Source organism: Camellia sinensis, chromosome 5 (genome assembly GCF_055761805.1).
Source record: "Camellia sinensis isolate YWXY chromosome 5, ASM5576180v1, whole genome shotgun sequence".
Lineage (NCBI taxonomy): Eukaryota > Viridiplantae > Streptophyta > Magnoliopsida > Ericales > Theaceae > Camellia > Camellia sinensis.
The window spans coordinates 131,214,436-131,236,350 of record NC_138965.1 but is presented as its reverse complement, the minus strand read 5'-3'; the positions used below and the strand labels follow the sequence as shown (position 1 = coordinate 131,236,350).

At 33.5% G+C, this 21,915-nt stretch overlaps 1 protein-coding gene and 2 long non-coding RNA genes across 4 annotated transcripts; 1 reads left to right on the top strand and 2 right to left on the bottom strand.

The window, feature by feature from the left end:
- Positions 1-2,084: 2,084 nt before the first annotated feature.
- Positions 2,085-12,742, top strand: ATSTE24 (Peptidase family M48 family protein). Its single transcript, XM_028214986.2, has 14 exons — positions 2,085-2,276; positions 3,175-3,322; positions 3,437-3,521; positions 3,602-3,697; positions 4,631-4,696; positions 4,829-4,927; positions 5,157-5,270; positions 5,372-5,482; positions 6,401-6,463; positions 8,427-8,519; positions 10,131-10,244; positions 11,195-11,266; positions 11,373-11,438; positions 12,246-12,742. Exons 1-14 carry the CDS (start codon positions 2,246-2,248, stop codon positions 12,360-12,362), a joined length of 1,275 nt encoding a protein of 424 aa, XP_028070787.1. The 5' UTR covers positions 2,085-2,245; the 3' UTR covers positions 12,363-12,742.
- A 4,032-nt stretch (positions 12,743-16,774) lies between these two features.
- On the bottom strand, positions 16,775-18,467 carry LOC145790863 (uncharacterized). Its single transcript, XR_014330151.1, has 3 exons — positions 18,364-18,467; positions 18,007-18,112; positions 16,775-16,879 (listed from the first exon to the last, which is right to left on the bottom strand). It is a non-coding gene; the product is annotated as an uncharacterized LOC145790863 (long non-coding RNA).
- An 86-nt stretch (positions 18,468-18,553) lies between these two features.
- Positions 18,554-21,096, bottom strand: LOC114307220 (uncharacterized). 2 transcript variants are annotated; one of them, XR_014330150.1, is made up of 4 exons: positions 19,808-21,092; positions 19,303-19,379; positions 19,031-19,126; positions 18,554-18,655 (listed from the first exon to the last, which is right to left on the bottom strand). It is a non-coding gene; the product is annotated as an uncharacterized LOC114307220 (long non-coding RNA). The 2 variants fall into 2 exon arrangements; XR_014330149.1 differs by having other exon boundaries at positions 19,303-21,096.
- Positions 21,097-21,915: the final 819 nt, after the last annotated feature.

The following is a 21,915-nucleotide window of genomic DNA, read 5'->3' as shown; positions in this document are numbered from 1 at the left end:
AGGGTTTGAGGTAGGAGAGGAAGCGAGAGTGATGTCGTGTAAACACTTGTATCATGGTGATTGCATTGTTCTATGGCTGCGAATCCACAATGCTTGTCCTGTTTGCAGGTTTGAGCTGAGAGGTTGCTTTGAAGATGATGATAATGGAGAGTAAAAAAGATATGGGGTATAGTTGGGTATTAAGGTAAGGGTTTAAAGAAAAAAAGAAAGGGGATTCATTTTGTTGGGCGAATCCACAATGCTTGTCCTGTTTGCAGGTTTGAGCTGAGAGGTTGCTTTGAAGATGATAATAATGGAGAGTAAAAAAGATGAGGGGTATAGTTGGGTATTAAGGTAGGGGTTTAAAGAAAAAAAGAAAGGGGATTCATTTTGTTTTGGGAGGGGGGGTGTTCCAAAGAAATGGTGGGCAAAGGTGGGCAAAGTAAAGAGGTAGGTGTTAATAGTAGTTCTGAAAAAAAAAAAAAAAAAACAAAATTATTGTTTGTTTGTTTATGTATGTGTTTCATATGCATTGGTTTTAGTCTTTTTACTATTAATAAAAGGGGGACTTCAAAGAAATGGTGGGCAAAGTAAAGAGGTAGGTGCTAATAGTAGTTCTGAAAAAAAAAAAAAAAAACAAAATTATTGTTTGTTTGTTTATGTATGTGTTTCATATGCATTGGTTTTAGTCTTTTTACTATTAATAAAAGGGGGACTTCAAAGAAATGGTGGGCAAAGTAAAGAGGTAGGTGCTAATAGTAGTTCTGAAAAAAAAAAAAAAAAACAAAATTATTGTTTGTTTGTTTATGTATGTGTTTCATATGCATTGGTTTTAGTCTTTTTACTATTAATAAAATGGTGGTCAATGTAATTATACAAAGTTGTAAGACTTTTTGTATTTTTTTTATATTAATGGAGGTTAGTGTAATTTATGTAAAAAAAAATCAAAATTGATGATGGGTTTTGGCACAGGGATAAGGTTGTTTTGTTGGAATCTTGATGTCACGAGTTTAAATCATGAAAATATTTTCTTCATATGTGAAGGTAAAATTGTGTATATTTGACAAATCAATGGATTTAAAAGATAATATTTTTATATAAATAAAAATGTTAAAATTTTAATTATTAACATTTATAAAATTTATTATTGATTTTTTTTTCTAAATTTGTACTAAACAGTAATTTCCCCTTGAAATAACGAGTGTCTCATGTATTGTTTTGGGATTGCCATTTTTAATGTTGCTTTTGAACCTTACTTTACATCACGCATTATTAGTGTCTGGCTTTTGGTACAAATTTTTGCAAAATAAAAAATGATAATCAAAAAATAAAATTTAAAAACACCCATTATTCAACTCCTCAATAATCCATTACATTTAACTTATGCCATTACATTTAACTTATGTAAATTATTTATTTTTAGTCAAATTATGTAAATTAATTAAAAGAATTACATGTCAGTGAAATAGATAATAAAAATTACACAAACATAAAAGGACAACTTTTGAGTTGCATCTCCCCCACACAAAGAGTTGCACCCTCTATGTTTTTCAAATTTTTTGGATCTTTTACCCTGCATTGTTTTTTTTTTTTTTAATTAATTATACCTCATAAAATGTAAACATAAACTATAATGTCAACCAATTGATACAAAATTGGGGGAACTACACTGACACTTTCTCAATAAAAAAGTAATTACAAAAAAATTAAAAAAATTAATAATTAATATTATAATTTTTTCACTAATATGTAATAATTTTTTAAAATTTACATTGAATAATAATTTCCCCTACAAAATTTTAAAATATAAAATTATAGACAGCCACATAAAGAATATGCATTAATCAATATATTCATTATGTCCTCAACAATATGCAACAAATTTTAATCATTAATCAAATATTTAATCAAATATATTTTACAATAATCATTAATCAAATATTTAATAAATATATTTATTTTACAATAATCATTAATTAAATATAAATTTTTGTTCTTTTATCTATATTTTTGTTCTTTTTTTTTTTTTGATTCATATATTTTATCTATATTTTTGTTCTTTTTTTTTTTTGATTCATATATTTTTGTTCCTTTATCTGTATATTACCTTTGCCATGGTACATCATTTTCACTATATAGCTCTAAAGTCTAAAATCCAAAATTCACCACATCAGAAAAATATCCCAAATCTCTCTCTCTCTCTCTCTCTCTCTCTCTCTCTCTCTAGTGTTCTCTACCCGTGAAGTCTACAACCACTGGACCAGCCATGGCGTTTCCGTACATGGAAGCCGTAGTCGGTATGGTTAAATCTCTCTCTCTCTCTCTCTCTCTCTCTCTCTCTGTTGCGTGTCTTTTGTGCAAAGTATGTTTCTAATTGTTTATCATTCTTTTAGGGCTTTATCGATCGTTCTGTTTCAGGTTTTTATTCACGGTTTTAGTTGATATTTTGCTTAATTATTGAAGGTTTTATGATATACACATTAGGGTTTTTGTTTATTTTTTGTTTTTCTGTTTTTCTGTTTTCATTTTCTCATTTGTGTTATTAACTTTCTGCTTTGGTCAATTTAACCCTTCTTATGTTCATATTGAATTGAAAAATTCTAGCTTTGTTCCCCCCCCTTCTTTGGTTTGGTTTGGTTTTGCTCAGAAACGTGATGTTATGACAATTTTTACTCTGAAATAGGGAAATTTAACAGTAAAGATTCATGAGACGTTCCAAAGATCTATGTGGTTTGTTATTTAATCATAAAGATGATACCTTCCTTTATGAACCCAAAACAGTGACTTAAAAGGATATCTGATTAATACAAATTTCTTAATGAAATCAATGGATATAGTAGTTATTACCCTGCAAATTTCAATTGTTGGAGCAGGCAAAGGAATATGGAAGCAGCCTTAGTAGTTTGATTTTGTAGGCCTACTGACTGCACAGTATGAGTACATACCACGTGGATATGTAAATTTTGTTAACGGTTACGGCAGTTTATTGCATGTTTCCTTTCCTTTCCTTTCCTTTCTTTGTTGATGTATTGTTTTGGTGTATAATTTATAATTTATGTGAAGATGTAATTCTTGATGACTGCATTGTCTACAGTTGGAAATCCCTTGTCCCTGTGTATCAATGGTTTATAACAATCGTTGGTTATGATTGCTGTACCTTTTAATTAACTATTGCTGTCTTTTGTGGTTGTCCAGGTTTTATGATATTAATGTATATCTTCGAAACTTATCTCGATTTGCGGCAACATGCTGCTCTTAAACTACCAACGCTTCCCAAGACTTTGGAAGGACTTATTAGCCAAGAAAAGTTTGAAAAATCTCGAGCCTATAGTCTTGATAAAAGGTTTTGTTGTTTTTTATTTGGTCACAAGTTTCCTCATTTATTATTTTTTTACCTGTGCTATTCACTAATATAGCTATTTTGGTTGTGCTCTGATTTGCCTTTTTTAACTTTCAGCCACTTCCATTTTGTTCATGAGTTCGTAACTATACTGATGGACTCTGCAATTTTGTTTTTTGGGGTATTGCCTTGGTTTTGGAAGGTGAGTGGCTTGTTGTTAGATTATGGATTGGTTGTACTGCAACACTATTCTTTGTATCTAATTTTTCTTCTTTACTCCAGAGATCAGGAGACTTCCTTGTGTATATGGGTCTCAACGCAGAGAATGAAATAGTGCACACCCTTGCATTTTTGGCCGGTGTTATGTTTTGGTCACAGGTGCACATATCAACCTTCTGTTTGATCTGAAGATAATGAATGTCTGGTTTACTTCTTGTGATGTGCCATATTCTGCTTTGAAAGTGAATTTCTTCAAATTATGTCTTTGGAATCATGTTAATTGTATTTAAGCAGCCAAGAAGCTTTAGTTAGAACTTCGATGTGTATAAGCTTGTTGTGATGCATAAGGAGTTTCTTTTTTTAATTAGACAATAACATGTAGATGGGGATTGTATGTGGGTTGTAGCCAATTGAAAGGCTGGATATACCCTCTGCTGGATTTGCTTAACAAGATGGTACTTGTTTTAGATATTGATGCATAGTATTTCTTTCTTTTTTCTTCTTCTTCTTCCTTCTCTCTCTCTCTCTCTCTCTCTCTCTCTCTCTCTCTCTCTTTCTATTTTATTTTTTTATTAATTGTCATATTGAAATTTGTCGCCAAAGATTCTGTGGAGGTTCTTAGGTGGCAGTGTGTGAGATAACAGGTTCCTTGCCAAAATATTCACTGGTTGGGTATGAAGTAATTAGATCATGGGTTAGTAAGGATGAGGATTGAGGGAATATTCGGGTTGACACTTGAATATAAATTGGTTGATTTGGGTTGAGGATGCACATATTTGTGTCAATGTCCTGCCCACAAACTGTTCTAACCAGTTTTTTTTTTTTTGGGGTTGGGTTTGGGTTTATACTTGAATATCAGTTGGTTGATTGCTCATATTTGGATCGGTGTCTTGGCCACAAACTGTTTAAACTTATTATAGGTCAAGGCTAGCTAATTTTCCTGGTTTGGCTGAACCTGATGGAATGGATACATCATATTTGGCATGATTTTCTTTAAATTAATGTGCATCCTCATAAGTGTATGCATTGAAGTAACTATATTCCTATTGTATTCAAACTAGTTGATATTCATTATTTTTGGAATCTTTGCAGATTACGGACTTGCCATTTTCTCTATACTCAACATTTGTCATTGAGGCCCGCCATGGTTTCAACAAAGTTTGTACTCTCTCATTACTGATTGTCATGTTCATATATTGTTATTTCCTAGCTTAAAAATTTAGTTGTTACACTCTTGCTCTTGTTTTGCTGAAGTACCTGTCTAAAATATCATTTCCTTATGCCATACAGCAAACAATATGGTTATTCATTAGGGACATGATTAAAGGAATCATCCTAGCAATTATAATTGGACCACCTATTGTCGCAGCAATCATTGTAATAGTACAGGTACTGTTATTTGTCAGTATTGACACTTTTTACCAGTTTATTGGGGATAATGTTGTTTCGATTGGTCCACCTGATTCAGTTGCTACATGTATCATTTTGAAGTTATTGCCATGTTTATTTGAGCATAAACTCTACGAACTTCTAACAATTATTTTTTTCACTGGATTAAGACATTTCAGTTTTACTTTGGTGGTTGGTGATTAAAAATGTTCATTTGTTTGGGTTGCAGAAAGGAGGTCCTTACTTGGCCATCTATCTTTGGGGTTTTATGCTTGTACTATCTCTTGTGATGATGACTGTGTACCCAGTTTTAATTGCGCCACTTTTTAACAAGTTCACTCCAGTGAGTTTCAAATATTTTTTTAGCCCATTTTAATTGAAGAAATCAATTCAAGTTCATGTTTAGTTTCATGGTAATTTATTGTGGTATGTTCTGTCAAACAGCTTCCGGATGGAGAACTGAGGTTGAAAATTGAGGATCTTGCTTCCTCCCTCAAATTTCCATTGAAGAAGTTGTTCGTCGTTGATGGATCTACAAGGTCAAGTCATAGCAATGTAAGGATTCTTGTAGATAGCATTAAATTTTTATTTTTATTTTTTATATACATCTTTTCATTATTATTTACAATTTGAATTTTGATTAAATAGTGATGTCAGCATGCTGGGTAAAGACCCATATTCGGCCTGGAATCTGATCCCATTAAAATCTGAATATAGGTAGTGGGTTAGATCTGGAGGTACAAAGCTGAATCCGATTGAAGAAAGCTTATTTAGAAATGTGTCCAACTCAAATCTACCTATAATTGATAAGGCAGATTTGGGTCGTCTGGTTAAATTCACTAACAAAATATATGTATACATGTCATTGTAATAATCTTATAATTTTTTTAGATTCTATGTAAATCAATATTAGATGGTCAAACCCTTATCTTATATATTCATCTCATATTTGGCCTAGTTTGGATTATTGAAGGATATTTGGTTAGCTTCAATTTTGTCAGATTATGAATTCACACAGATTTTGGTATATATATATGTATATATTTGTAATTGAATTTGGATCTCAGGAGATCACATCAATTCTGATGTGTTGACAGCCTAAAATAATCCTTGAATATTTAGGTTGTCTCTTATTTAATCGTGCTCTATAAAGTGTTGTGGTATAGAAAAAAGATGCGAGACAAATTTGACCCTTAAATTGATGGTGGAGTTTTTCCAAACTAATAGTTTGAGGTTCTATTTGGGCTTTTTGTAACCTTGTTATTGTTATGGAGTTGATACATTGATTTAGAATGACGAGATGTAAAAAGGTGTACAATTTCACTTTTATTCTCTATCGCTAAGTCATTACCGTCATGTTTAGGGATGGGAACAAGAATATCGTACTTGGTCATGCACAATATTTATATTACTTGAATTTGAGATGCTATTATTTTTTGTCTTGGACTGACCTTGCTTGTCAACATTATGCAGGCATATATGTATGGGTTCTTTAAGAATAAGCGCATTGTCCTTTACGACACTTTGATTCAGCAGGTTTGGATGCTTATCTTGTTTGAAATTAGGATATTCGTTTCCCCAATTTGCATCCATTTGTGAATTGTTGGAATTCTCCTTGTGATCATTTTATCTTCGCATTTTAGTTTTTGTTATGTAAGAAAAAATAGGACATTGATGTGGTCGCGGTTGAAATTCTACAAAAAACTGTTTCTCTGGAAACATTACTCTTTATTTGCACTTTGTACATATGGATGAAGCCTTCTGTTTTTCTAGCAGTATTAGGTTTGTGCAATGCCTTATTTGTATTGAATCCAAAGCTACTTTGCTGGGTTCTTAATGAATTGGTGTATCCGACTCATATGTCTATTACTTTTTTATCTTGGTGCATTATTGTTCATGTATTCACTGACTGAAGCCCATATTTTACTGACTGAAGCCTAGTCTTCTCTGTTTGCAAAATTCAATGTGAACCTTATCTTGGCCCATTGTTTTAGATTTGTTCCCGAATTTTTGTTCCACATTGTGTAATCCCCATTTCTGAGCAAGATATTCCATTGTTTAAGATTAGAAATAGGAAACAACTGTTAAGCCTTTAAACATTAAGCCAAATCCTCTGAGGTGAAATGTTCATTATATTTTATTCAGGCTACTGTGGACTTGTTAGTCATATGCTGTGGAACCCATTAGGTGTGCTCCTCATCTCTTTTTGTATTCCTTCCTGTCACTAACCCATGTTATGTGTCTATGTATGTATTTTTTCTTCTGACCTAGATATTCTTATGTGTTTATCAGAAGTTGCGTTGCTTATGTACTCCGTATTCTGTGATATACAAAACATGTGTGTACAACTGTATATACACAAAAAATTGTCTATAGGTTTTGACACTGCAGAAATGATCAACATATTTGGCTTTTGCTTTTTTGGTTTTGTTGGCATTGCCTAGTTCATTAGGTGACATGATCTGGTAATACTGCCGTTAATTTTGTAGCACATGTTGTCCCCTCTCCCTTGCACACACTTGTTAAATGTACTTTGCAATTCTGAATTTTGGAAGAAATTCTCTCTCTCTCTCTCTCTCTTGTGGTGATATTGTATGCTGTTTTTTAGTGTGAAGTCTTTTAGCATCTTGGTGATTCAAACTTATCTCTAGTTGTGGGCGGGCATTGGCGCAACAATAAGGTCGCTCTATAGCGACCTGGGCCTCATGGGTTCAAACCATGGAAACATCCTCTCCATATGTGGTGATATGGCTACATACATCTAATCCTTTCCTAACTGTGTTGTGGCTGGGGAGCCTCACGCACTGGGACTGCCTTTCGTATGTAAAATATATATAAAATTTATAAATAAATAAAATTGAGGTTCTGTAGGCTAAAGGTTTCATTATGAGAGAACTAAATTTCTTTTATGCTATGTTTGGTTGGGGAATTTGAGGAGGGATTTGGAAAGGGAAATGGAAAAGATAGGTGAAATGTGAATAAAATATGTATATATTTCACATAGTTTCACACACATTTTTCCTTTCCCTTTCCAAATCCCTTCCCAAATCTTTTAACCAAACACACCATTAATGTTTTTAAACAAGATCTGCACCTTGGAGATTCAGAGTAGGAACTGAACTACATACTGAAAATTTCAGAAAATCAGGCATGGAATTTCTCGAAGTAAATTTCTTAGGTGGTCTGTGAATATGATATCATTAGTCTTCTTGCAAGTTTTTTATTTTTTATTTTTTTTAAAGTAGTTTGAAACGTTGGTGCTATGTATGGCTGGTCAAGACAGTCTTTTGACAGCATTTCTGAATTTTAGAATCAAACTAACGTAAATTCTGTCTATATTTAATATATCTCTAGTCATCATTGATGAGAGTTCATACTGCGTTATGCTTAATTGATCATGTTTTGAGTTCATAATTAAAATAGTGCGAGACATACACATATTATTTGATTTGGTTGCATTTCTCAAAGTTAGTATGATTGAGTTAGTGGTTTTATGCAGTGCAAAAATGTGGAGGAAGTTGTTGCTGTAATTGCCCATGAACTGGGTCACTGGAAACTTAATCATACAATGTACTCTTTCATTGCTGTTCAGGTATGATGCGACTGTTATTTAGCAAATGAATGTTTCAAAATGATTTGTTGTGTTGTTACAGTAATAATGTTCAAACCCTATGCATTTCTGTTATAAATGCATAAGTAGTGGTCGCTACTGTCATAGATTTATTAACTTTACTAACTAGACCCATCTTGCTAGAAGGCAAGTTAGATTGTCTGGATTGCAAAGAAGATAATAGGGAGAAAAGGAAGAAAACTCACAAACGGCCACGGCCTAAAAAACTATCAATATTTTTAGTTCAAAAGCTGAATATTACACTGCCAAAAGCCTAAATATGTGGACCAAAAACCCTAACTTAATTACGAAACACGCTTAATATTATTTGGAAATAGAATCAACACCTTTTAGTAGTACTTATGTAACTAAATCTAACTAAATACTAATAATAATATTCTACCAATTACAACCCAAGGGGTTGGCCTAGTGGCAAGATCTTGGGGGTGTACTCCCTCCAAGGTTCAGGGATCGAAGATCGAAACCTCTTAGGTGCTAACAATTTCTTTGAGCCCTCGAACTGGGAGAAAACCCCTTAAATTAACCGTGGTGCACTTGCGGGAAACTCCTTGCCGAGGGCCTGTGCATCCTTGGAGATTAGTTAGGGCTTTGATCCCGACACACCGGTGCCAATCAAAAAATAAAAATAATAATAATAATATTCTACCAATTACATTTGTGGGACAAAAAGGTCTTCAGTCCGTGGCAGGATTTCCTTTTGATGCTATCTTAATGTTTCTCATTAAGAAATAGTCCTTTGCGTTTTGTAGTATGCATTCCACCAGTTTTGACATTATGGTTTATAATTTATTTTATCTGAACAGAGATATGGTAGAAAAAATTCAGATAGAGGCCATCAATTTACCGGCCTGAAAACATTGAAGATTGCCACTAATAAGTTTGAAGGATTCGGGCACTGGGGATTCCTTTTACTTTTCATTTTTTTCTTTTATGCTTATGGATCCAATTTTATTATATTAAGTTATTGTTATTTAGGAGTTATCTTTGGGCTTTGCCTCTTGAGTTTCGATATCCTTAATGCTAATACCATTAAAAATGGTTGCCCAATAACGTAAACTGCTAGATAATTTTCCCAACAAGATATATCCCCTTTTTGACTTGTGTAAAATTGGGTTTGGTAAATGCAATTCAAGCAAACAATTTGTATCAGAGTTTTTTCATCATAAGAATCATGTTTGGTGGTATGAGGTGCATGTTGATTACTAATCAGTTTCTTCTTTAATATGTTATCTTTCTGTTAAAAAAGACAATTCTTTCATGTTATTGTTTATTGTAATTATTTTTTTTAATGGTAGTATTATATTAAAATCACATTTCAACCATGTCTGTGTTTCAAGAGGACAAAGAATTCGTCTTATTTGATCTTTTATTGCTCTTACTAAACATTGGCACATGTGAGAATGTAAAAAATTGAATTTGTGTTTCGGGTAGCTTGCGTTTTTTTTTCTACCTTCGATTCTTTGTTGTCTCGTAGAAAACTTCAAATTACTGATGATACCCTTAATTGTTGTCAGCTGTGAGATGGAGCTTTCTTGAGTTCAAACCTTGTCTTATTCTTGTGCCCCATTGCAGATTCTCACATTCTTGCAATTTGGAGGATACACTCTTGTGAGGAACTCGAAGGATCTGTTTCAGAGTTTTGGGTTTGACACACAACCAGTCCTCATTGGATTGATCATTTTCCAGGTATTGATTCATCAAATAATAAATGTCATGGATGAATGCTGCATGTGCATGAGTTGAGCACATTATTAACACTTGTCAAAATCGGTGGGCCTGTTTATTGAATTTTCAAAACTTGTATTGTGAAAATTTAAAAAATAAAATAAAATTTAGTATGGCAAACATAAACACAAAGAAAAGATACTTTTGAATCCTAAAAAAAAAAAGTTCTGATTTACAAGAAAGAGAGAACCATATGAAAATAATGAGTGTTTTTAATTTTTCCATTCTTTTAACCAAACTAATTTTTGAAAATATTTCAGAAAACTGATTTTGAAAACTCTTCTTTGTCTGCAGTATGCTAGTATTTGCTACTACCATAACAATCGAACTTAACATGGATTCATCCCAATTACTTGAGGATCCATTTCCTCTGGTTGGATCTATTTATTAGAAGACATTTCTTATTTAACTTTGAGGCTATTATGTCCTTTCTTATCGCCTTGGCCTTTTTGTTGTACCCCATCTTGTAGGAGTGATTTGAAAACGCAACACACTTTGTTCCAACACACTTTATTATTTTTTTCTTAATTCGGATTTTTGATTAAGCAACTTATGTAAGCTATTAGGCCATGCCCTTATATTATATTCTGGAGTTTTAGTTTTAAAAGGCACTCGTGAATGAATAGTTGGATACTGACTTCCAATGTTATCATTGTGACAACCCTACGTTCAACACCCGTGCAATTTGAAGAAGTTAAAACTTATATTGCAAGTATTCTGCTAGATGTGGTTTATAAACCTTTGTTTAGGACCCCAGGGAAAACTTGATGCATAGCAAATGAGTCTGTAGTTGTCTTATGTATGCTATCTTTGTTGTCTGTTTAAAATCACAATTTGGGAAATTACTGTTTTGGGTCAAGCAGAGAAAGATAGAATTGTGTATGATTTTAATATGAACTCTTTGGTTGCAGCATACGGTAATACCTCTCCAGCATCTTGTAAGCTTTGGTCTTAATCTTGTCAGCCGGTCCTTCGAATTTCAGGTAAATGTTTGCTGTGTAGACAATAGTTAGTTACGGGTCTCACTCAGTGTCTTTTTCCTTGGTACTCCATAAATTTGCAATTTTTATTTTTCTTATTTTGCTGTAGGCTGATGCTTTTGCTAAGAAGCTTGGCTATGCCTCGCCTCTTCGAGCAGGACTCGTGAAACTACAGGTGATTTTCCTTCTATTTTCATATGTCATCTGTTATCTTTGTTATGTTTGATTTTTGCGGCCATTGGCAACAGTTTGGAGAAGTGGTAGAATTGTTTATGTTCATCCGTATTTAGAGGAACTTGCTACCTTTTTTGTTATTTGTTGTTTATTTACGCTTTTTTTGTTTGGGCCACATTTTCTGCCATTTGGTACAATGGAAAATGTTTTCCATGGTTAACGGAAATTAAATATGTTTCACTTTTAAAAGGTGGAAAATGTTTTCCGGGCTAAAATTTTACTACCACCGCCACACTAGTACTGCTGCCACCACTCCATCACTATTACCAAACATGAATAAGTTTCCTGTTGAAACAAACAGATCATTAATTATCGTTGTTCTGTTTCTGTGGTTCTTTGACTATGTGCCTTTTCCTTTTTCTTTTTTTTCTTTTTTTTTTTCCCCCCTTTTTTCCTCTTTTTTTTGGTTCTTGTTGATGGTGAGTCAAAATTGGTCTGGAAATTGGTCATGCATCTTGAGCAGGGCGGGGTAAGAAAATAATATTAATAACCAAGTATTTTTTTTCCTGTCCTATCAGGGGCCACATAGCACTTGTGTGTTTGCAATACAGCTGTGTCCTGATATATGCATAAGATAATATGATTAACAGTTGTGCCAGACCAAAGCCTCATCTCTTTTAATAGTACTATGGGTGGTCAAATACTTCTATTCTAAACATATTATAATAAATTCATAATTGTTATAGGACTTCATAATGTTATGAGTGTTTGAATTGCTGATTAACCGAACTAATAATGGCTTTTTCAGGAAGAGAACCTGTCAGCTATGAATACTGATCCTTGGTATTCTGCCTATCACTATTCTCATCCTCCCCTTGTTGAAAGACTTGCTGCAATTGATGAACCTGACAAGAAGGAAGACTGAAACGGAGCACAGGCTACCTACAGCCAGTGAATACACTTCCTAGTCCATTTTATACTCTTTTCAACTTGAGCATTTTCAAGCTCTAGAAATCGTTGGTTTTGAGTTTTGCTTTATGAGTCCTGTTGGAACTGACATTTCTCCGTTCTGGTATTAAATTCCACACCCAACAAAGGTAAGGCTGGGTTACGGGGATTTTCTGAGTTAGGTAAAAAAAATTACAAAAATGAACAGGAAATAGCTTAATGTAACTGAGTTGCTTTATGTATTATTCTTCTGCATGCTTAATGTCAGTTTTTCAAAAATGAAAACGAAAACACTTCTTGTCTGCCATGTTGTATCCATATTTTCCTAATCAAGGGGGGATATCTTGTTCTTTCCAAGTGCTTTTCATGTGCTGCTGATGTGGGTGTGTCTTGCAGTTTTTGGGGGAATGGTGAATGCTTTTAACTATTTTTTTGGACGTGTTTCGGTCATTTCGTCTGAGAACAAAGTTACCAATCTCATTGTCTGTATCTGTCAGTCTTTGGAGATTGCTTTTGCTTCCTTCGATTCATGTCTATTATTCCACGAACATGAAAATTGATCACAGAATTGAACACAATCTCACTCATATGAAAGAGTAGAGATTTGACTCTTGAAGGTTTTTAGTATTTTCTGAATATTATTAGATTCATTACTAATAAGGCCATCAACATTATTGAGAGTAGTTGTGGAGATATGGTTGGCAAGTGTGGCTTGATGGGATATTGCACTGGTATGTGGAATCGATTGTTGACTTTAAATGTGGTTTCTTTGGCTTTGTAAGAGCTTTTCCATGTTGCCTTCATTTGGTTAACCAGAAAAAAATTGACAATTTCTTCTCTTTTACATTTGATATTTATTGAGTAATCAGAGATGGATTTTGTTTACACACAAGGTTTACATGCGTTTTGGTGGGGGTCAATACGCTTTAGTTTTAGACAAACAACAGTGTTTATTGTTCACATATTTTGCCAGGTGAACGCAATTCTAATTCTAGAAATGCAACTTGAGCAATTGGGCAAATTTGTCAGTACGTCTTACATTTTGTTCCTTGTGTCATTTTGATTCTTGTATTTTCAAGTAATTTAAGTTTGACTATTAATTTTAGACTTCATATCAATTTGATCCGATTGATAATGTTATTAGGATTTTTTGACAAAAAATGACCAATGAGTTAGTTGAAATTAACTCATTAAATTGATCAAGTTTATGATTTGGCCTCTAAATATGTAACACATGGCACTTATATGTACATTTTCAATCAAATAATGATAACATTTGTAATTGATTGGATCAAATTGACATAGTTAAAAATTCAGAATAAAAATCAAACTAATTGATATTACAGAATTAAAATGACGTAAGTGTAAAAATATAGGGACTACTAATATAATTTGCTCTTTTAAATTTGCAAGTTATTCGTAAAAATTTGTGGTTAGTGCAATATAACTTTAAAGGGCAAATTACAAATACTCCCCTTGAGGTTTGATGAAAAATACAGTTTCTCTCCCATCCCACCCCCTGAGGTTTATATTTTCATAACAAATTGCCCCCTGAGATTTTTATTTTTATACAGATTCTCCCTTAATTTTCCCTAATTTGTTATGAAAATTTGACTCTCAGGAGGCAATTTGTAATTTCTCAAACTTCAGGGGGGAATCTGTATTTTTACCAAACTTCGAGGGGGTGTTTGTAATTTGCCCAACTTTAAATATGATTAGGATCTTCAATTTCAATTAAATTTTGGATAGGGTTTGGTAGAAGTTCTCACAATATTTTATTTCTAATATATAAAAAACTATATGTAATGAACAAAAATATATATAATATTAATTTTTTCTCACTAATGAATTAAATTATATTACAATGTATGTGTTTTATTATTTGGTACATATGGTGTAAATTAATTTTTTATTATGTTTTAAGGTTTGTATTTTATTATTTTTAAGGTTAATATCACTTTTATCCCTTAAACTTTAACATTTTCACTATTTCAGTTTTTGAATTATCAATTTCATCTATAAATTTTGATTTAGTTTATGTGGTTCAGGTAGAGATAATTGTATTAATAATTGGTAAGCTTATTTGATGGGTAAAAAAATTATTTTAAAATTTGAGCAACTTAAATTATATAAACAAATACTTTTTTTTTTTTTCCTCACTATTTTGAATAAGTTACAGCTTACTACCAATTAGATGGGTGTTCGATTATATGATTTAAAATGATTTAATTATAAAGTTTTTTTTTTTTTTGGGTCAATTAGATGGGTGTTAGGTTCTATGGTTGTTTTCAGTGTCTCCATTTGGACCATAAAAAATTATAACGAGTAAATAGGCGAAATTGAGAGTTTAAGAATAAAATAGAATAAATGACAATAGTATAGGAGATAAAATTGAAATTAACGTATGTGTTTTTTAGGTGAAATATGGTTAGGCTTGAATTTTTGAGATATAATCAATCCTACTCTTGGACAAGTTTAAATTGGAGGAGCCAAGGCTAAGTTGTTCTAATATATATATATATATATAGTCGTGCTCATTTTTTCAGCTACTAATATCATCACAAAATGTTGAGACAAAATAAATATTTTGGGTAATTACAAAAAAATAAAAATAAAATCCAATATTTGACTCTTGTAACAAAATAAATTTTGAATTTTATCAATTTAAACCCTAAATTTTTAATTTGTTTTCAATCTAAATCATCAGCTTATTTTCGTTAAGTATAATTGACGAAAAAAATAGTATTTTTGCCATTAAACTCAACAAAAAAGGGATATTTTAAACATGTTATATACATTTACATTGAGTTTAAAGACTAAAATATTTTTTTCTCATTGGTTTTACTTAGCAAAAATAGGTTGATTGTTTATATTGAAAGCAAATCAAAAGATTATAAATTAAATTGACAAAATTAAGAATAAAAAATTTATTTTGTTACAAGTGTTAAATGTTAGAGTTTTTTTTTTTAATTTTTTTTATTTAAATTTTATATTATAATTACCCTTAAATATATTAAGACATAATTTTATTTATTTATTTATTTTTTGTTGTTGTTGAACTAGTAAAAGCTCTAACGCTACAAAGAAACATCAAGCAGCAACAACTCGTTCAAAGATTCAGGTGGAGATCTAACCCAACCAAAGGGGAGAGCACCCCTCAAGTGAGCTGAGGCAATCCAATGGGCTACACAATTTGCTTCTCTGGGCGTCCAAATGGGATAGCATTGGGATGAGGCACATCTACGTCAAAAATGGATTGAATTCCCATTGCCAACCTGCCACCGTAGCCCCTCTTTAAGAAGCTCTCTACCCTGGAGAATACTTACCCATGCCTAAGATGGACTTCTACCCCTAGAATCAGCTAGGAAATCTGAATGTGGATGATAAACCCCTCTTAAAATCTGAGCACAGAATGAGTGAGGACGAGTGATAAGTCTCCACATCTACTTTGCAAGAAGGGCTAGATTGAAAGCTTTGAAATCTCTAAAGCCCATCCCTCCCTTTGATTTAGCCAAACCCAAGCTGTCCCAGCTTGCCCAGTGAGGGCCACGGTCTAAAGGATCTCTACCCCACCAAAAATTACTCGTATATGAATTTAAACGATCATTAAACTTGTTTGGAAAGGCAAAACATGCCATAGCATAAGCAGGAATTGCCTGCACAGCAGATTTGACAAGTACCTCCTTCTCTGCTTGAGACAACAAACTCTGTTTCCATCTTTGCATTTTTATTCATAGCTTTTTCAATTAAAAACCCAGATGCTTCGGACTTGATCTTCCTCAAAAAGAAGGTAGACCCAAGTACTTCGAGCCACCGTTCATTGAAGGGATCCCCTGGTAAGCACAGTATTCGCTCTTCACTACTTCTGACGTATTAGCCTAAAAAATTATCCCTGATTTTTCAACATTAATGAGTTGTCCTGATACAAAGCTGTAAACCTCCAAAATAGATTTAAGGGGTTGGTAGTCTCCTCTATTAGCTTTGGCAAAAAGTAGAGCATCATCCGCAAAAAAGAGGTAAGTAAGCGTGGGACAACCTCTTCTAACACTGCTGGAAAAGCGACTTTTAGCGGCGTTTTAAAAACGCCGCCTATACTAATATACCGACGTTTTCCAAACGCCATAAAACTATAGCGACGGCCGCGTCTTCGGCGTTTGGTACAAAACGTCACAAAAATAATTAGCGACGTTTTCAGTACCTATAGCGGCGTTTTTAAAACGCCGCTAAAAGTCGCTTTTCCAGCAGTGTTAGAAGAGGTTGTCCCACGCTTACTTACCTCTTTTTTGCGGATGATGCTCTACTTTTTGCCAATGAGGTTGTTGTGGCTGATTCAAGCTGTAGTTGCACTGCTTGGTTGTTCCCTTAGCTTCCTCTTTGGATGACACTACAGCGAGGAGATCTATTCCACCCGAATCCACCTTACTAAACATGAGGTTAGCAACAGCCCTGTCAATGGAATTCGTCTTTGATTCCATAGTTTTCGTGTCCTCCAACCTGAGAGAATAGAATTAGCCTTGTGAATATCTGTCGTTGCAACAAGAACACCAACACCATTGTTCTCATGACAAAATGAAACTTCATCATTTGACATGTATAAAAATGCAAAACCCTACACGCACAGAAAGTTTGTGTGCACAAAATGCAGCGATTTGTACATTTTGAGACATTGGTGGATACTGTGTGCGTAAACTTTTATGCACATATCATTGCTGATGCAATTGTATTTAACATGAAGGAAAATAATAAATGATGCAGTAGAAAATTTTAAGAGAAGTAAAGATGACAACATGAGCTTCAGGAAGAGGAGAATAAAACAGGTTATGACTATTTTCATAGATCAAGGCATTTATGCTATTAGTAAATGAAATTGTAGCAGAGTTTCAGAGTACATTGAATAAGAAACTCCAAAACATTAGATTAGAGAGATGTGTGTATGTTGAAATATACCAAAAAGAAAAGACAATAAAATATGATTTCCACGATTCTTTAAGAACATTAACTACACTGCAAATGTTGGCTATCGCTACATTGCAGATATGCTCTCATATCATGTCAAGCTATCATTCCATCCAAAAACATAAATGATAGATCACATTGTGCACTCTGTTAGAAACTCTACCACATACTACCTAAACTAATCATGACAGGTAATAAAACACTATGAGTCTATGAGCGTCATGTTCAGCATAATCTATACTACTTATTTACCCTTAATAAGAGGAATTTTGCACATAATATCACAAAGAAAATACAAAGAATTTCAATGACGAGTACGGAATTAAATGTTTACTTCACAAATCCCAAAACCCATAAATTCATATATAAGGGCATATTTTATACTATTATTAGAAGGTAACACCTTAATTGATGTCCTGACAGATTTTTAGCATGCCTGAATTACCCCATGCTCAAACATCTTTGCATAATTCTAGAATGCAATAATTCCAGCCTTTACCATATCTAAAACTACTTTCAATGGGTCAATAATTCCAGCCTTTACCATATCTACATATTCACCTGATCGTGCAACAGAAACAGAAGCTAATCATTTTAGTACAAGCTGAAAATAACATTCGCAGTCATGTGGTGAAACAAGATGATATGCAAGGTGGTCTACGGACCTTTGGCTGCATCATACCCAAGATGAGGGTTGTCTTGCTCCAATAGCTTCCTGACAACAACAGACCCCTCAACTCCAGCATTCGAAGCTATTGTATGCACAGGCATCTGCAATGGAATTGAACCGTTTGTATGGAAAATTGGTTAGTATTCAAAGCTGCTATCTTTTGATTACAGGTTTGAAGCAAGAAGAGGCTCATTAGTTTGCGATAATACAAAATGAGTGATCTAGAAATGGCTGCTTTCGAGTATTTTAATGAGACCCACAACACATGGAAAAATAAATAAATGAATAAATAAAAAATAATTCTAAAAGACCTTTTCGGTTTATTAATGGTTATAAACGAAAACTTTCAGACCTTAGTGCATTCTGAATAATTTGAACACCAATCTTCTGATCAAAGTTGGCTGTTGGCAGTTTGTCCAACTCTTTTGATGCGTAAAGAAGAGCGACTCCGCCACCTGCAAAGAAAGTGTTTTTTGTCAATCTTTTTATCCATTTACGATAAACTAGAGATTCAGTGAAAGCCAATTAAAATGAAGCTCCCTACCCGGTACGATTCCTTCCTCTAGTGCTGCCTTTGTGGCAGTTAGAGCATCTGTTACTCTGTCTTTCTTCTCACCAACTTCAGCTTCACTTGCTCCTCCAATCTGTGCAATCAAACAAACAAGTTTCATAATTGTGTTTATCAGGGGTACTGCTTCACTTGCAATGATAACAGCATATGAGAATTAGAAACTTGATTGGTTGTGTTTTTGTTTTCATATTGTGTTTTCTGAAAAAACTGTTTTCAGGAATTTTTTTGAAAACAACCCATTTTTACAGAAACACCAAAAAGATGTTCTCGAAATTTTTTTAAAATGGTCTTCGCATAAAAATGAAAACAATGGAGGTTTTTGAACTTTTCATTGTTTTTGTTTCTGAAAACACAAAATCAAAGCAAAAAACAAAAGCAAAAGCAAAAACAAAACCAAACAAGCAGGCACTTAGCTAGCCTGAGAAGTTTGCATTGTAGTGAGGCAGACCTTCAATACAGCAACACCACCAGAAAGCTTAGCTAATCTCTCTTGCAACTTCTCCTTGTCATAATCAGAAGTGCTCAAATCAATTGCCGACCTAATCTGTAATTACAAATGATAGGTAGCATAATGAAGTTAGGATCAGAAGAAATTTTTTATTTTTTACTTTTTTGCTATTGCTTTTCAATTAACTAATGGTCAATCAATCACCAACAGTTCAAGAATAAACTCAACAGGCAAATAGGGCTTCACATTTCGAAGAATGAAGCAACATATACCTGTTCACATCTCTCTTCCAAGGCCTCTTTGTCACCAGCACCGTCAATAACAACTGTGTCACCCCATGCTCAAACATCTTTGCATAATTCTAAAATGATTAGCTTGTACTAAAATTATTGTACTCAATCAGAATTACGATCAAAACACAAACAAACAAAAAAAAATCAGAATTACTCATGTCAGAAATCCTACTTCTCATCCTTTTACGTCTGCAACCAGCTTCATTATTGGTTTTTTTGGTCTTCAGTTGTCTTTTTTCAATTTTTATTTTATTTTTACTTATTAGGGACTTGTAGTCTAAAAGCACCTAAAAACTTAATAAACAAAGGAATGAAAATTGGAAGAGTCAACTAAAGATTAAAATTAAAAAAAAAAAAAAATTTGATTTAATTGAAAAGCAGTTTTTAAAAGTCAAATGGACCAAAAATCAATCATGCTGAATTCCATTAATCACAATGCAACAAGGCACAAGAACTTATGGAGAGAGAGAGAGAGAGAGCTGACCAACAGAAATGGCATTTTGAATCTCAGCACACATGGCAACAGCCTCTTCAGAGTCAATACCCTCCTCTGGTTCATCTTCTTCGATCAACCTGTCCTTATATCCATCCAAACCAGACCCAATTACCCTCACCTTTGACACCAAAAACCACTGAAACAAAGCAAACACAATCCCCACTAAAGCAGCCACAGGTATCACAATCTGTGTTAGGTTCTCACCCATCAAACCCATTTCAAAAACACTCCCAAATGTGTTCTGTTTTTGGAAACTACGAGTCTATGGTGGCTTGTTTTGAAGAACATACAAAAATTTTGAAACTAGAACAAGAGAAGATAACCTATATATCTATTATCCAAAGGGTATAATAAAATTAGTGGCTTTGCTTTGCATTGGGTCCCTATTTAGGAATTTGATAAACAAAAACAAAAACAAGGTTGGTTTGATTGACAGGTAGGCCAGTGGTGGTTTTATTCCATGGAAGCTGCTTGAAAAAAAAAAGGTAGGTTTGATTATCAGGTAGCCATTTCACATTTGGTGGTATTTACCAATTTTACTTTGAATTGAATAGATACTTCTACCCAAATTCCACCTTCCTTGTTAAGACCTCATTATCATTTAATTATGCAAAGTTTGAAAATTCCATATCTCCAGATGAGAGGAGGTTCCATTTGTTTGACAAATAACAGATGCAAATCAGCCTTAAACTTTATTAACTTGCGCCTCTGAAATGCATTAAGCCACTGCTAACATATCAAATCGCAAAATCAGTGTGTCATCCTACCAGTAAATATGACAAATATTCTGGATATCTAGTTACGACCATAGGCTCATATCCCATATATAGAAGGTGATACTTTAATTACAACAAAGGTAGAATACATTATCTCAGGTCGAGCTCAGTACTTTGAGCTCTCCACTGCCTCTCTCTCTCTCTCTCTCTCTCTCTCTTGGCTGGACTGCTCTATGTCTCTTCCAGTCATCGCCTTTGTCTCCGATGCCTCTAACATGTTTTGCCACTCTTTGGTGAACTTCTGACCACCCGGTCTACCCCTATCCACATAAAAGTCCAAGTACATGCCCAAGCATAACAAATTATGACTATTGAAGCATGAAACAATGCTTCAACTACATGTACAAGCTTGAATTTGTATTTTAACATATTTTCATAATTAACACAAAATTCCAATATCCAGATTCCAGAAACACAAAAGTCCAACATAAGATCAATAGACAAAACTTCTTATGATGTTCATAAGAGTCTATTTATTCACTTCCACAAATTAGTCCCCTCAATCCAAGACTCAAATTTTATAAACAACATACATATTGCTCAAGAATGTCATATTGTTTTAAGGTTGTTCATACCTCATGTGCCTAAAAAGAAATAAAGACTTTGTCATGCAAAAGGTTCCAACATGAACAAGCTAGAGTATGTATTATGACTATAAATGCACCAACTTGCATCCAACTCACTACCCAAGGCAACTTTCAAGAAAAAATTTCAACATCTAGACATACCTCCGAAAGCCACACTAATTGGATCATTATGCCCTCCACCAAAATTTTCTAGGGCACTGGCAAAAGCAATGTCCCCATCATATCCCCGGCCAAGTCCTTCACTGCAAGTTAAAGAACAAACAGAAACACCAACATCACTTACCATAAAATACACTAACTTGATAATATTTTACCAACATAATGGGCAAAAAGGATTCATGTAACCGACCATACTTGATTGGGACATAAGGCTTAGTTTGAATTGGTATCTGTATGATGGTCATAAACGACCCAAATCAACAACCTATCAATAACTCTTCACTTTCTTTGGAAGGCAAAGGAGCCAAACTCATCCAACTAACAAAAGTTTGTGCAGAATCAATATATCTTTCCCTTGAAAATCAATAACAACATAATGCAGAATTTCTAGCCAAGGACAAGATCACAGGGATAACAAGAAAATTAGATTTTTGCTAATGTAAACTTTGTTCATTCTCTCAATTTCATTCCTATCTAATATGTTTCACTTCTTTTTCAAACCAAAATTGTTCATCAAAACAAAGATATTAAAAAGTTAAGAACATCCGGGGAAAAAGAACACCAACTTATTGAA

Coding starts and splice junctions, on each gene's coding strand:
- ATSTE24 (XM_028214986.2), top strand. CDS start 2,246: ATGGCGTTTCCGTACATGGAAGCCGTAGTCG. Junction 3,698..4,630: donor GTGTTATGTTTTGGTCACAG/GTGCACATATCA, acceptor GAATCTTTGCAG/ATTACGGACTTGCCATTTTC. Junction 10,245..11,194: donor TTGGATTGATCATTTTCCAG/GTATTGATTCAT, acceptor CTTTGGTTGCAG/CATACGGTAATACCTCTCCA.